Here is a 13,089-nt window from a genome sequence, read left to right as displayed (position 1 = left end):
CAGAGATCTGAAGAGAAGAAGCTTTTATTTACAATATTTAAGGCTTTTATATCCAGTGATATTTTATACATAAATGACAGAAGATCCAAAGCTTGTTTCCCAGGATTATACTGAAAACCTCTGAATATTTTTAAATTTATAAAAAAAATACTAAAACATCTACATCTTGCAGCATTTTCAGATGCTTTAACCGGCTGTTTGTGCTCGCTGAAAAAGCCAGAATAAACACACCTGCAGATGTTGCTGAGTGCAGAGGTAGCAGTGAAACATGAACTCTCTGTAATTCTCTGAGCTCTGGAGCTTTATCCCATCACACACGTGCCATCCTGCTCAGAGCTGGGCTGAAGCCTCTGAAAGTCTGTGTCTGACTGGCTTTCTGGAGTCAGAGTGGACACGAGTCGCTCTGCAGCCGCACCACAACACGCCTCCCCAGTGTGAAACCATCCACTCAGTCCAGTGACACCACCTGGAAGCCATCGTTTCTGCCCCTTGCTTCCTGCTCGGCTGCAGTTTGCTCTCCGTGCCAGCTGCTCTTGCCCTTCTTCAGCTTGTCCATCCAGTTGCGTGTGGCGGGGGCAGCAGGTGGCGTGCTGGGGGTGGCAGAGGCCGCAGGCCTTGACACGAAGATCTGGCTGGAGTTGGTCGTGGGAGGAGTGGGTGCAGACAGTGGGAAGTTGGGCGGCCGTTGGATGGGGGGCTTGTTGCCTCTCCTTAGAAGGCCCAGGCGGGACGTCTTCTTCTGGGCCTGCTCTGCCAGCTGCTGACTGTACACCTGCTGCTGGAGAATCCGCTGAAAGTCCTCCTGAAGCAAGAGAAGGAAGCATGTCATAGCACAGGAAACACAGAAGGGGATGTGGGAGGGAGCTTTAGTTCACACTGTGGCTGCTGACTGTTACTGCTGGTGGAAAGAGATCATTCAGCTTCTGTTTGTGAGAGGCGTTTGAAATGTGACTAAATGAATAAAATGATATGTTTGCTGTGCACAGTGAGACACAGAGATGTCCTGTCTGAAACATGCAGGAACAAACCTGTCGCACACTTTCACATCACAATAAGGTTCTGTTCATCGGTGAATAGATGATTATGATTTGGACTTCATCATAATGCTCTTAATGACTGTAAAGAACGAGTTTCAGGTTTACATAAGATTAAACCCTCTCTTCTTTAAAATGTGCCTCTGTTGAGGTAATGGGTGTGTATATCATCCAACAGCGATGCTAATGTTCCGGTAGGGATGGGAATTCCCAGTGTTTCAGTTCCTTGGAATCGTTTGGCGATTTTGCAAATGATTCCCTTATCGATTCCAGTGGGCGCGAATGACGTCACCACGCAGCGTTGCGTGGCGAGTCCATTGCAGCCAGCAGCCAACAGTAAACATGGCGCCCAAGCGGTACAAACGCTCGAAAGTTTGGTTCCACATCCCTAAAAAAGACGACAACAGGACAACTTGCAAAGTGAATATTTCACCAAAGGGAGGAAATACTACCAACATGCAATAACTATGAATGAATGTCGCGTTTTCGATCTGCTCCGGACTAACGTTGGTGAGTCTGAACCCAGCAACGTTAGCAACGTTAGCATGTCCTCGGCTAACACTGCAGGTAACTAAATAACAAACACTGCCTATCATGTTAGCACCATTTGCCTGATTGTAAAAGCTGCTGTTAGTAACGGTTAAGGTTAAATGAATGCCTTCTCAGGCATTACATTTAGATGAAATCATGAGAGACAGAGCCTGACTGGCTCAGAGCCAGAGGCTGGTGGTACTACCCCCAGTTCACCTCTACCTCCAGCTTCTCCTTTCACCAGAGCAGGAAGAGTTAAATTACCCAGGCCAGGATAGACCAATGTGGACCTCACCGTTGTTGGGTTTGTGAGGTCATGACTCGTGTTACTTCTAAACTAAACAAAGTTGATGCTAATCGACCGGTTTGTTGTCCTTTTTCTCCAAATGAGAATCGATAAGGGAACCGACAAAGAACCGAATCGTTAAGCAGAATCGAAAATGGAATAGGAATCGTAAAAATCTTTATCAATTCCCATCCCTATGTTACGGTGTTTAAACCTTTTCAGTAACTGTGGGTTTCTCATGAAAAACAAAGTGTTGTTCTTCCATCAGCGTGGTTTCACAGAAGCGCCGCGGGGAGCTGAGGCTGCAGCGATGTGGCAGGACACCAGCTGGCTGCATGGAGGCTGCTCACTGCAACGTGGGGAATTTAATTGCACTTTGCTTGGTGTGTCTTTTGTGCCTGAAACCATTGTGAGCTCTAACCTGTACTTTGTTACTGTGCAGGTGTGTTTGCTGGCTGAGTGCCACATGTTCACGCTGCCGTGGACTCAGGGTTGGGCTGCAGAGCTCTCTGTCAAACATTAAACAGCTTTACCTTCCAGGCCTCCAGCTCCAGAGACAGCTCCAGGCGCTTCTGCGCAGCCTCCAGCAGATGATTGTTCAACGTCATCATCTCCGTCTTACTCCGCAGCACCTCCCCCTCCATCGCCTTCTTCCTGAAAGAACAACTCATTTCTCAGAATAGATGGTGGAGCCTCAGCTTCCCTTTAAGTGTGGACTCATGGGTTATTCAGAGGAATGTGACTGTGAGCTCACTTCTCTATGGCTTCGTCTCTGTCCCGCAGCGCCTGCTGTAGGACGCCACTTTCCTCCGCTCCGTTTGTTCCAGGCTTGACCTCCTGATGGACACAAAGTGCTTTACATAATAAAATCAATAATCAAATCAATTCATGCATAAACTCACACACAACATCACACCGACAACCACCCCCAACATGAGCAACATCAATATCAACAACAATCAACATTAAAATCTGGCTTGACGCTGAAGTGAGGAAACTTGGTATCTTGGGGATCTGTCCACACCGGGAGCCAGCCCACCAATGACCACAGAGGCTGCCACAGAGGCCGCCACCACGGGGAACCGCCCAGATCAGGGCAGGCCGGCGTCCACACCCCAGCCAGGGCTGCAGTGCAGGAACCCCCAGCCACCCCGAACCAGGGCCATCCCCACAGTAATGACCCCACAGACCGAGTGGGCATAGTCCCCAGTGTGGAAGATCCCCATGAGGAAAAACACTGGATAAATAAGTATATAATAAAATAATAATAATAATAATAATAATAATGAATAAATAAATAGATATTTTAAATAATGGATGAATAGATAAAAGTAAACTAAAACAAAATAAACAAATAAAATAATAATATTTATATATATATATATATATATGAAATAATAAATAAATAAATGAAATAAAAAAAGGTAGGTACAGTAGGTAGGTCTTGAGCCTCTTTTTAAAAACATCAACATTCTCTGCAGCCCTGAGGTTCTCTGGCAGGCTGTTCCACAAATGAGGTCCATAATAGTGGAACGACGTCTCACCATAAGTTTTTGTTCAAACTTTAGGAACAACTAAAAGGCCGGTACCAGAGGACCTCAGGGTCCGCGAGGGCTCATAATTTAAAAGCAGAACAGATAGATAAGAAGGCCTAAGACCATTAAGACATTTATAAACAACTAAAAGAACCTTAAAATCAATCCTGAAATGCACGGGGAGCCAATGCAGCGATTTTAAAACTGGTGTAATGTGTTCCCGCCCTCTGGTCCTCGTCAGCACACGTGCAGCTGAATTCTGTATTAATTGTAGGTAATGAATACTTTTTTTGGGAAGACCAGAAAGCAGGGCATTACAATAATCTATTCTACTAGAAATAAAAGCATGCATCAGCACCTCCGTGCTGGCAAGAGAGAGAAATGGGCGGACTCTGGCAATATTTTTAAGATGATAAAATCCTGTCTTTGTTACATTTCTAATATGTTGGATAAAATCCAGCTCAGAGTCAAAAAGAACACCCAGATTTTTTACATGTTGAGAAGATTTAAAATGTTGTAGTTTGGGTAAAATGATCTCTCTCTTGTCTTCAGGACCAATAATTAAAACTTCAGTCTTGCCCTGGTTGAGCTGTAAGAAATTCTCTGCCATCCATGACTTTATATCTAAAATACAGTTTAAAAGAATGTTAACTGGTTCTAGGTCATCAGGAGACACGGCAATGTAAAGCTGTGTATCATCAGCATAGCTGTGAAAACTAATGCCATGTCTCCTGATGACATCCCCAAGTGGCAACATGTACAGATTAGCAATGGGCCTAAAATTGATCCTTGGGGAACCCCACACTTGATTTTATGAATTCTTGAGGAGCATGTATCCATACTTATAAAAAACTGTCGATCCGTGAGATAGGAGTAAAATCATTTAAGAACAGTGCCAGAGACATCCACCAGGCTTCTAAGTCTGTTTAATAAAATGTGGTGATCTACTGTATCAAAAGCTGCTCTATGATCCAGCAGCACCAGGACTGAAAGCTTCTGTGAATCCATGTTACACCTGAGATCATTTACAATCTTTAAAAGGGCTGTCTCTGTACTGTGGTTCTTCCTAAAACCAGACTGATGTTTCTGAAAAATATTGTTTGTTTAAAAACTCATTTAATTGGATAAAAACAACTTTTTCTATAATTTTACTTAAAAACGGTAAGTTGGATACAGGTCTGTAATTATCAAGGATCTTGTGATCTAAATTGCTCTTCTTCAGAAGGGGCCTCACCACTGCAGTTTTACAGGCAGATGGGAAAACACCCGTCTGAAGAGAGCAATTTACAATATTTAAAAGCTCACACTCAAAGAAACCATAAAATGTCTTTAAAAGAGATGTGGGAATGGGATCTGAAAGGCAGGTTGTTGGGTTTAGTTGGGAGAAAACTCGACCAAGCATCTTGGCATCAACCAGGACAAAACTATCCAGTGTTTCCTCGGGTAAAAACAATGCTTCAGAAATGTTAAAATCAACATTTTGTTGAGATAAAAGGATGGATCTAATAGCATTGATCTTACTAGAAGATTCCCCTGACCTCACTCACTCTCATCCGTCTGTTAACTGGATTCAAATCTTTCTTTGAACGTCACTGTCACCTGTAAACTTGTCCGAGCACATAGCTGAAGTTATTTATGATTCGTTTTTCAGATAAACTGAAAACGCTCCACAGACGCCTCTCACGTGAGCACTCACGTCTACATGACAGCCTCAAGGGGAATTTTACAGCTTTAAATACACAACGATGTTGGCCAAACTGACACTTTGGTGCCCTGCCAAAAAGGCAACAATGAGCCTGTTATCATTTCCAGGTGAGGGCGTGTGGTCCCACACCTGGGTCAGCTCGCTCTGTCAGAGGTGCTGAGCAGCTGAGTGGAACCAGAGTTCCCCTCCATGCTGAAGGTTTTCTCTGCAGAGCGTTAACATTATCTCTGACTCCTCAAAGAAGGAACATGAGAACTTCCCCCTGCGTGTAAATGATTTCCCACCTTAGTCACCTGATCTTTGTCTGGGACAAGCAAAGCAAACACTCCATTAAAGTCAGCTGAACTGAAGGGGGAGGTGAGCTGCTGCCTGGGATGCCTGCATGTGTTGTCCCCCCCTGTGTTGTCCCCCCCTGTGATATCCTCCCCTGTGTTGTCCTCCCCTGTGTTGTCCTCCCCTGTGTTGTCCCCCCCTGTGTTGTCCTCCCCTGTGATATCCTCCCCTGTGTTGTTCCCCCCTGTGTTGTCCTCCCCTGTGTTGTCCCCCCCGTGTTGTCCTCCCCTGTGTTGTCCCCCCCTGTGTTGTCCTCCCCTGTGTTGTCCCCCCCTGTGTTGTCCTCCCCTGTGTTGTACTCCCCTGTGTTGTCCCCCCCTGTGTTGTCCTCCCCTGTGTTGTCCCCACCTGTGTTGTCCTCCCCTGTGTGTCCTCCCCTGTGTTGTCCCCCCCTGTGTGTCCTCCCCTGTGTTGTCCCCCCCTGTGTTGTTCCCCCCTGTGTTGTCCCCCCCTGTGTTGTCCTCCCCTGTGTTGTCCTCCCCTGTGTTGTCCTCCCCTGTGTTGTCCCCCCCTGTGTTGTCCTCCCCTGTGATATCCTCCCCTGTGTTGTCCTCCCCTGTGTTGTCCCCCCCTGTGTTGTCCTCCCCTGTGATATCCTCCCCTGTGTTGTCCTCCCCTGTGTTGTCCCCCCCTGTGTTGTCCTCCCCTGTGATATCCTCCCCTGTGTTGTCCTCCCCTGTGTTGTCCCCACCTGTGTTGTCCCCCCCTGTGTTGTCCTCCCCTGTGTTGTACTCCCCTGTGTTGTCCCCCCCTGTGTTGTCCTCCCCTGTGTTGTCCCCACCTGTGTTGTCCTCCCCTGTGTTGTCCCCCCCTGTGTGTCCTCCCCTGTGTTGTCCCCCCCTGTGTTGTTCCCCCCTGTGTTGTCCCCCCCTGTGTTGTCCTCCCCTGTGTTGTCCCCCCCTGTGTTGTCCTCCCCTGTGTTGTCCTCCCCTGTGATATCCTCCCCTGTGTTGTTCCCCCCTGTGTTGTCCCCCCCTGTGTTGTCCCCCCCTGTGTTGTCCTCCCCTGTGATATCCTCCCCTGTGTTGTCCTCCCCTGTGTTGTCCTCCCCTGTGTTGTCCCCCCCTGTGTTGTCCTCCCCTGTGATATCCTCCCCTGTGTTGTCCTCCCCTGTGTTGTCCCCACCTGTGTTGTCCCCCCCTGTGTTGTCCTCCCCTGTGTTGTACTCCCCTGTGTTGTCCCCCCCTGTGTTGTCCCCACCTGTGTTGTCCTCCCCTGTGTGTCCTCCCCTGTGTTGTCCCCCCCTGTGTGTCCTCCCCTGTGTTGTCCCCCCCTGTGTTGTTCCCCCCTGTGTTGTCCCCCCCTGTGTTGTCCCCCCCTGTGTTGTCCTCCCCTGTGATATCCCCCCCTGTGTTGTCCTCCCCTGTGTTGTCCCCCCTGTGTTGTCCTCCCCTGTGATATCCTCCCCTGTGTTGTCCTCCCCTGTGTTGTCCCCACCTGTGTTGTCCCCCCCTGTGTTGTCCTCCCCTGTGTTGTACTCCCCTGTGTTGTCCCCCCCTGTGTTGTCCTCCCCTGTGATATCCTCCCCTGTGTTGTCCCCCCTGTGTTGTCCTCCCCTGTGATATCCTCCCCTGTGTTGTCCTCCCCTGTGTTGTCCCCACCTGTGTTGTCCCCCCCTGTGTTGTCCTCCCCTGTGTTGTCCTCCCCTGTGTTGTCCCCCCCTGTGTTGTCCTCCCCTGTGATATCCTCCCCTGTGTTGTCCTCCCCTGTGTTGTCCTCCCCTGTGTTGTCCCCCCCTGTGTTGTCCTCCCCTGTGATATCCTCCCCTGTGTTGTCCTCCCCTGTGTTGTCCCCACCTGTGTTGTCCCCCCCTGTGTTGTCCTCCCCTGTGTTGTACTCCCCTGTGTTGTCCCCCCCTGTGTTGTCCCCACCTGTGTTGTCCTCCCCTGTGTGTCCTCCCCTGTGTTGTCCCCCCCTGTGTGTCCTCCCCTGTGTTGTACTCCCCTGTGTTGTCCCCCCCTGTGTTGTCCTCCCCTGTGATATCCTCCCCTGTGTTGTCCCCCCTGTGTTGTCCTCCCCTGTGATATCCTCCCCTGTGTTGTCCTCCCCTGTGTTGTCCCCACCTGTGTTGTCCCCCCCTGTGTTGTCCTCCCCTGTGTTGTCCTCCCCTGTGTTGTCCCCCCCTGTGTTGTCCTCCCCTGTGATATCCCCCCCTGTGTTGTCCTCCCCTGTGTTGTCCTCCCCTGTGTTGTCCCCACCTGTGTTGTCCCCCCCTGTGTTGTCCTCCCCTGTGTTGTACTCCCCTGTGTTGTCCCCACCTGTGTTGTCCCCCCCTGTGTTGTCCTCCCCTGTGTTGTACTCCCCTGTGTTGTCCCCCCCTGTGTTGTCCCCACCTGTGTTGTCCTCCCCTGTGTGTCCTCCCCTGTGTTGTCCCCCCCTGTGTGTCCTCCCCTGTGTTGTACTCCCCTGTGTTGTCCCCCCCTGTGTTGTCCTCCCCTGTGATATCCTCCCCTGTGTTGTCCCCCCTGTGTTGTCCTCCCCTGTGATATCCTCCCCTGTGTTGTCCTCCCCTGTGTTGTCCCCACCTGTGTTGTCCCCCCCTGTGTTGTCCTCCCCTGTGTTGTCCTCCCCTGTGTTGTCCTCCCCTGTGTGTCCTCCCCTGTGTTGTCCCCCCCTGTGTTGTCCTCCCCTGTGTTGTCCCCCCCTGTGTTGTCCTCCCCTGTGTTGTCCTCCCCTGTGTTGTCCTCCCCTGTGATATCCTCCCCTGTGTTGTTCCCCCCTGTGTTGTCCTCCCCTGTGTTGTCCCCCCCTGTGTTGTCCCCCCCTGTGTTGTCCTCCCCTGTGTTGTCCCCACCTGTGTTGTCCTCCCCTGTGTGTCCTCCCCTGTGTTGTCCCCCCCTGTGTGTCCTCCCCTGTGTTGTCCCCCCCTGTGTTGTCCTCCCCTGTGTTGTCCCCCCCTGTGTTGTCCTCCCCTGTGTGTCCTCCCCTGTGTTGTCCCCCCCTGTGTGTCCTCCCCTGTGTTGTCCCCCCCTGTGTTGTCCTCCCCTGTGTTGTCCCCCCCTGTGTTGTCCTCCCCTGTGTTGTCCTCCCCTGTGTTTTCCTCCCCTGTGTTGTCCCCCCCTGTGTTGTCCTCCCCTGTGTTGTCCTCCCCTGTGATATCCTCCCCTGTGTTGTCCCCACCTGTGTTGTCCCCCCCTGTGTTGTCCTCCCCTGTGTTGTACTCCCCTGTGTTGTCCCCCCCTGTGTTGTCCCCCCCTGTGTTGTCCTCCCCTGTGTTGTCCCCACCTGTGTTGTCCTCCCCTGTGTGTCCTCCCCTGTGTTGTCCCCCCCTGTGTTGTCCTCCCCTGTGTTGTCCCCACCTGTGTTGTCCCCCCCTGTGTTGTCCTCCCCTGTGTTGTCCTCCCCTGTGTTGTCCTCCCCTGTGATATCCTCCCCTGTGTTGTTCCCCCCTGTGTTGTCCTCCCCTGTGTTGTCCCCCCCTGTGTTGTCCCCCCCTGTGTTGTCCTCCCCTGTGTTGTCCCCACCTGTGTTGTCCTCCCCTGTGTGTCCTCCCCTGTGTTGTCCCCCCCTGTGTGTCCTCCCCTGTGTTGTCCCCCCCTGTGTTGTCCTCCCCTGTGTTGTCCCCCCCTGTGTTGTCCTCCCCTGTGTTGTCCTCCCCTGTGTTTTCCTCCCCTGTGTTGTCCCCCCCTGTGTTGTCCTCCCCTGTGTTGTCCTCCCCTGTGTTGTCCTCCCCTGTGTTGTCCCCCCCTGTGTTGTCCCCCCCTGTGTTGTCCTCCCCTGTGATATCCTCCCCTGTGTTGTCCTCCCCTGTGTTGTCCCCCCCTGTGTTGTCCCCCCCTGTGTTGTACTCCCCTGTGTTGTCCCCCCCTGTGTTGTCCCCCCCTGTGTTGTCCTCCCCTGTGTTGTCCCCACCTGTGTTGTCCTCCCCTGTGTGTCCTCCCCTGTGTTGTCCCCCCCTGTGTGTCCTCCCCTGTGTTGTCCCCCCCTGTGTTGTCCCCCCCTGTGTTGTCCCCCCCTGTGTTGTCCTCCCCTGTGTTGTCCCCCCCTGTGTTGTCCTCCCCTGTGATATCCTCCCCTGTGTTGTCCCCCCCTGTGTTGTCCTCCCCTGTGATATCCTCCCCTGTGTTGTCCTCCCCTGTGTTGTCCCCCCCTGTGTTGTCCTCCCCTGTGATATCCTCCCCTGTGTTGTCCTCCCCTGTGTTGTCCCCACCTGTGTTGTCCCCCCCTGTGTTGTCCTCCCCTGTGTTGTACTCCCCTGTGTTGTCCCCCCCTGTGTTGTCCTCCCCTGTGTTGTCCCCACCTGTGTTGTCCTCCCCTGTGTTGTCCCCCCCTGTGTGTCCTCCCCTGTGTTGTCCCCCCCTGTGTTGTTCCCCCCTGTGTTGTCCCCCCCTGTGTTGTCCTCCCCTGTGTTGTCCCCCCCTGTGTTGTCCTCCCCTGTGTTGTCCTCCCCTGTGATGTCCTCCCCTGTGTTGTTCCCCCCTGTGTTGTCCTCCCCTGTGTTGTCCCCCCCTGTGTTGTCCTCCCCTGTGATATCCTCCCCTGTGTTGTCCTCCCCTGTGTTGTCCCCCCCTGTGTTGTCCCCCCCTGTGTTGTCCTCCCCTGTGATATCCTCCCCTGTGTTGTCCCCACCTGTGTTGTCCCCCCCTGTGTTGTCCTCCCCTGTGTTGTACTCCCCTGTGTTGTCCCCCCCTGTGTTGTCCCCACCTGTGTTGTCCTCCCCTGTGTGTCCTCCCCTGTGTTGTCCCCCCCTGTGTGTCCTCCCCTGTGTTGTCCCCCCCTGTGTTGTCCCCCCCTGTGTTGTCCTCCCCTGTGATATTCCCCCCTGTGTTGTCCTCCCCTGTGTTGTCCTCCCCTGTGTTGTCCCCCCTGTGTTGTCCCCCCTGTGTTGTCCCCCCCTGTGTTGTCCTCCCCTGTGTTGTCCCCACCTGTGTTGTCCCCCCCTGTGTTGTCCTCCCCTGTGTTGTACTCCCCTGTGTTGTCCCCCCCTGTGTTGTCCTCCCCTGTGTTGTCCCCACCTGTGTTGTCCTCCCCTGTGTGTCCTCCCCTGTGTTGTCCCCCCCTGTGTGTCCTCCCCTGTGTTGTCCCCCCCTGTGTTGTCCTCCCCTGTGTTGTCCTCCCCTGTGTGTCCTCCCCTGTGTTGTCCCCCCCTGTGTGTCCTCCCCTGTGTTGTCCCCCCCTGTGTTGTCCTCCCCTGTGTTGTCCTCCCCTGTGTTGTCCCCCCCTGTGTTGTCCTCCCCTGTGTTGTCCCCCCCTGTGTTGTCCTCCCCTGTGTTGTCCCCCCCTGTGTTGTCCTCCCCTGTGTTGTCCTCCCCTGTGTTGTCCTCCCCTGTGTTGTCCTCCCCTGTGTTGTCCTCCCCTGTGTTGTCCTCACCTGTTTGGTGTGGCTGATGGCCAGTTTGCGGGCCACGTTCTGTAGCTGGCTCAGGGCGGCGTCCAGGCCGTTTTCCCCCTCACAGGACGCAGGCCGGCTGCTCTCCGGCTCCGTCAGTGGGTGCAGCAGCCTCAGAATGGACAGAACCTCCTCTGTGACCTGAGATCAAACAGCAAGGCAGAGGTTGTCAGCATCTGTGCAGATGTGTGGGGATGCTGGGCCCTGTGTTGAGCTCGTACCCTCTCTCTGTGGCGGCTCCAGCCCAGTCCATCTCCGCTCTCCTGGAGTTTGTCCACCTGAGCCTTCAGCTTGATACTTCGCCTCCGGGATAGCTCCACTTCTCTGCGCACTTCCTTAAGCTATAAAAAATAAAAGAATATTCTATCAGAATGTATTAGAAAGGCAAGGGAAGATAATCCCACAGAGAGCACGGCGGCGGGTTTTTATCCACAGTAAGTGTAAACAGAAACTGCTTATCTGGATTCCAGGGTGAGTCTGTGGGAAAGAAATCCAGTTTTACCCAGAACTCACAAACCCTGCATACAACAATGCATTCAGAGACACTCAGAGATGCCAAGATAAGTGGAAGGCACAAACATTTCCATCTGTACACCACTCAGCAGCACAAAGATAAAAGCATTCATCATCACATTCACAGCAGCTTTACTTCATCAGGAACACTTCTGCAGCTTTCATTCGGGACCTTTGGTCTAACTCCTGAGTGACTGCTCTGACTCCTCCCAGTCTTTCAGGTCTGATCAGCCAGTTGAAACTGATAAGTGCTTCAGCTCGTGTAAAACTTTAAAAAGATTCCTTGTCCCACCGTGTCTGAGACGTGTCCCAGGGTTCTGCGTCTGCCGAGCGTCCTGCCGGTCCTGATCAGGTCGGGTAAGGTCCCGTCCATGAAACACCTCTGGAAAGGGCTGCCTCCCACACCGGCCACGGTCTTCCCCTCGGAGGCCAACTCTGCACCGTCTTTCTCTTCAGACTGTGTGCCGTCGTCTTCGTTAAGCTGCTCACTTTCATCCTCATCTTTCAAATTCAAATCCCTGATGAGGCACGAGTCATGAATGGACAACAGATTGGCACAGTTCAGCTCCTCTGCGCTGTCACACATCTGGTCCTCTGGCTCTGTGCTGTGTCCAGGCTCCAGCGGATCTTCTGGCTCTGGAAGGAAGACATTTGGCTGCGGCTCTGCTGGCAGGATGGTTGCTCTGTAGGATGTTGCTCTGTTCCTGAGCGAGCCCAGCTGTCTGTCCTCCAGCCTGTTCAGGGAAGAGTACAGCTGTTCACTGGAGGTGACCCGAGGTTTCAGCTTCTCGTTGAGGACCGAGAAAGGTTGAGAGAAGTCCATGATCCCCCGGCAGAAGGAGCATCGATACAACCACCAGCAGATACTACCAGCTGTGCCTGGACTGTGGAAGACTATAAAACAAGAAGGCGGGAGGAAGACGATCAGAATGTGGCTGAACGTGTTTTCCCTGAGTTGCGAGCGTCCTCACAGGTGCACAGCATGACACCATGTGATGTCACTGGAGGCTGTGGCTTCATGTCTGAGCTTTCCTCCTCCTTCTCAGGCGCTACACAAACACATGACGTGCAGACATATCAGAGCGGCAGCGAGAGAACAGGGCGCGGCCTTCTGCTCCTCTGATACCATCCCATTATTCAGCCATGACACGGGACTCTTTAAGGCTCCCAAAGAGCAGAAGCCTGGCAGCAAAGAGCGCTGAAGGAAGCCATTTCAGCTCGGTGTCACAGGAAATCAGGGCTGCGCCTTCAGCAGAGCCTACACCACACTCAGGATGAGTCATCGGTGTATTTCTGCTAAAGAAATGTTGGGGAAAACACCAGTTATAATCATCCTCCTGCGAGGGGAAGGGAACTTTGGGTGACAAATCTTCTACTCCTACACACGAGCAGAGCTGAGTCAGCAACCAACTGAATTGTTGCCGCTGCGTTGTACTATCAGAGGGCAATTATTTCCATTCCTAATGATCTTATTGTCAGTTTAAGAAAATGCCTCCATGATCATAGACCCAGATTTAGCCCTGAGCCAGCATGAAGATGCAGGGTGGCTGTGTCCTACAGAAAGCCCCCCAGCAGAGAAAAGTAGGTCACCTTTAAAAGAGGAAACATCCAGAAGGCTGGGAATCACTCTCCTCTCAGCTGACAACACTTCACATTTCATGCTAAATAGATCAACCCTGGCCTGCCCCCCAGGAAAAAAACTTTCATAGAAGATATGTTAGTTAGTGTTTTATGAATAATGAGGCACATATTAGGAAGATAACGTGTTGAGGGGAGAATTCATCCCCGAAATTGAGACAGAAATTGGACATATATGTGTTATC

General features: G+C 52.4%; 1 protein-coding gene across 1 annotated transcript; it reads right to left on the bottom strand.

The window, feature by feature from the left end:
- Positions 1–6: 6 nt before the first annotated feature.
- bicdl2l (bicaudal-D-related protein 2-like) lies at positions 7–12,244 on the bottom strand. The gene is made up of 6 exons (XM_075487027.1): positions 11,559–12,244; positions 10,975–11,094; positions 10,736–10,894; positions 2,606–2,688; positions 2,385–2,505; positions 7–802 (listed from the first exon to the last, which is right to left on the bottom strand). Exons 1-6 carry the CDS (start codon positions 12,087–12,089, stop codon positions 449–451), a joined length of 1,368 nt encoding a protein of 455 aa, XP_075343142.1. The 5' UTR covers positions 12,090–12,244; the 3' UTR covers positions 7–448.
- Positions 12,245–13,089: the final 845 nt, after the last annotated feature.

This window comes from Odontesthes bonariensis, chromosome 16, assembly GCF_027942865.1.
Source record: "Odontesthes bonariensis isolate fOdoBon6 chromosome 16, fOdoBon6.hap1, whole genome shotgun sequence".
NCBI classification, from domain to species: domain Eukaryota; kingdom Metazoa; phylum Chordata; class Actinopteri; order Atheriniformes; family Atherinopsidae; genus Odontesthes; species Odontesthes bonariensis.
This window is presented reverse-complemented; position numbering and strand designations above follow the sequence as displayed.

Bases quoted from the DNA above. Each gene is read 5' to 3' on its own strand.
- bicdl2l (XM_075487027.1), bottom strand. From the start codon at position 12,089: ATGGACTTCTCTCAACCTTTCTCGGTCCTCAACGAGAAGCTGAAACCT. The intron at 10,895-10,974 runs GTACGAGCTCAA...GTTTGATCTCAG, and splicing joins GGAGCCGCCACAGAGAGAGG to GTCACAGAGGAGGTTCTGTC. The intron at 2,506-2,605 runs GTGAGCTCACAG...TTGTTCTTTCAG, and splicing joins AGAGACGAAGCCATAGAGAA to GAAGAAGGCGATGGAGGGGG.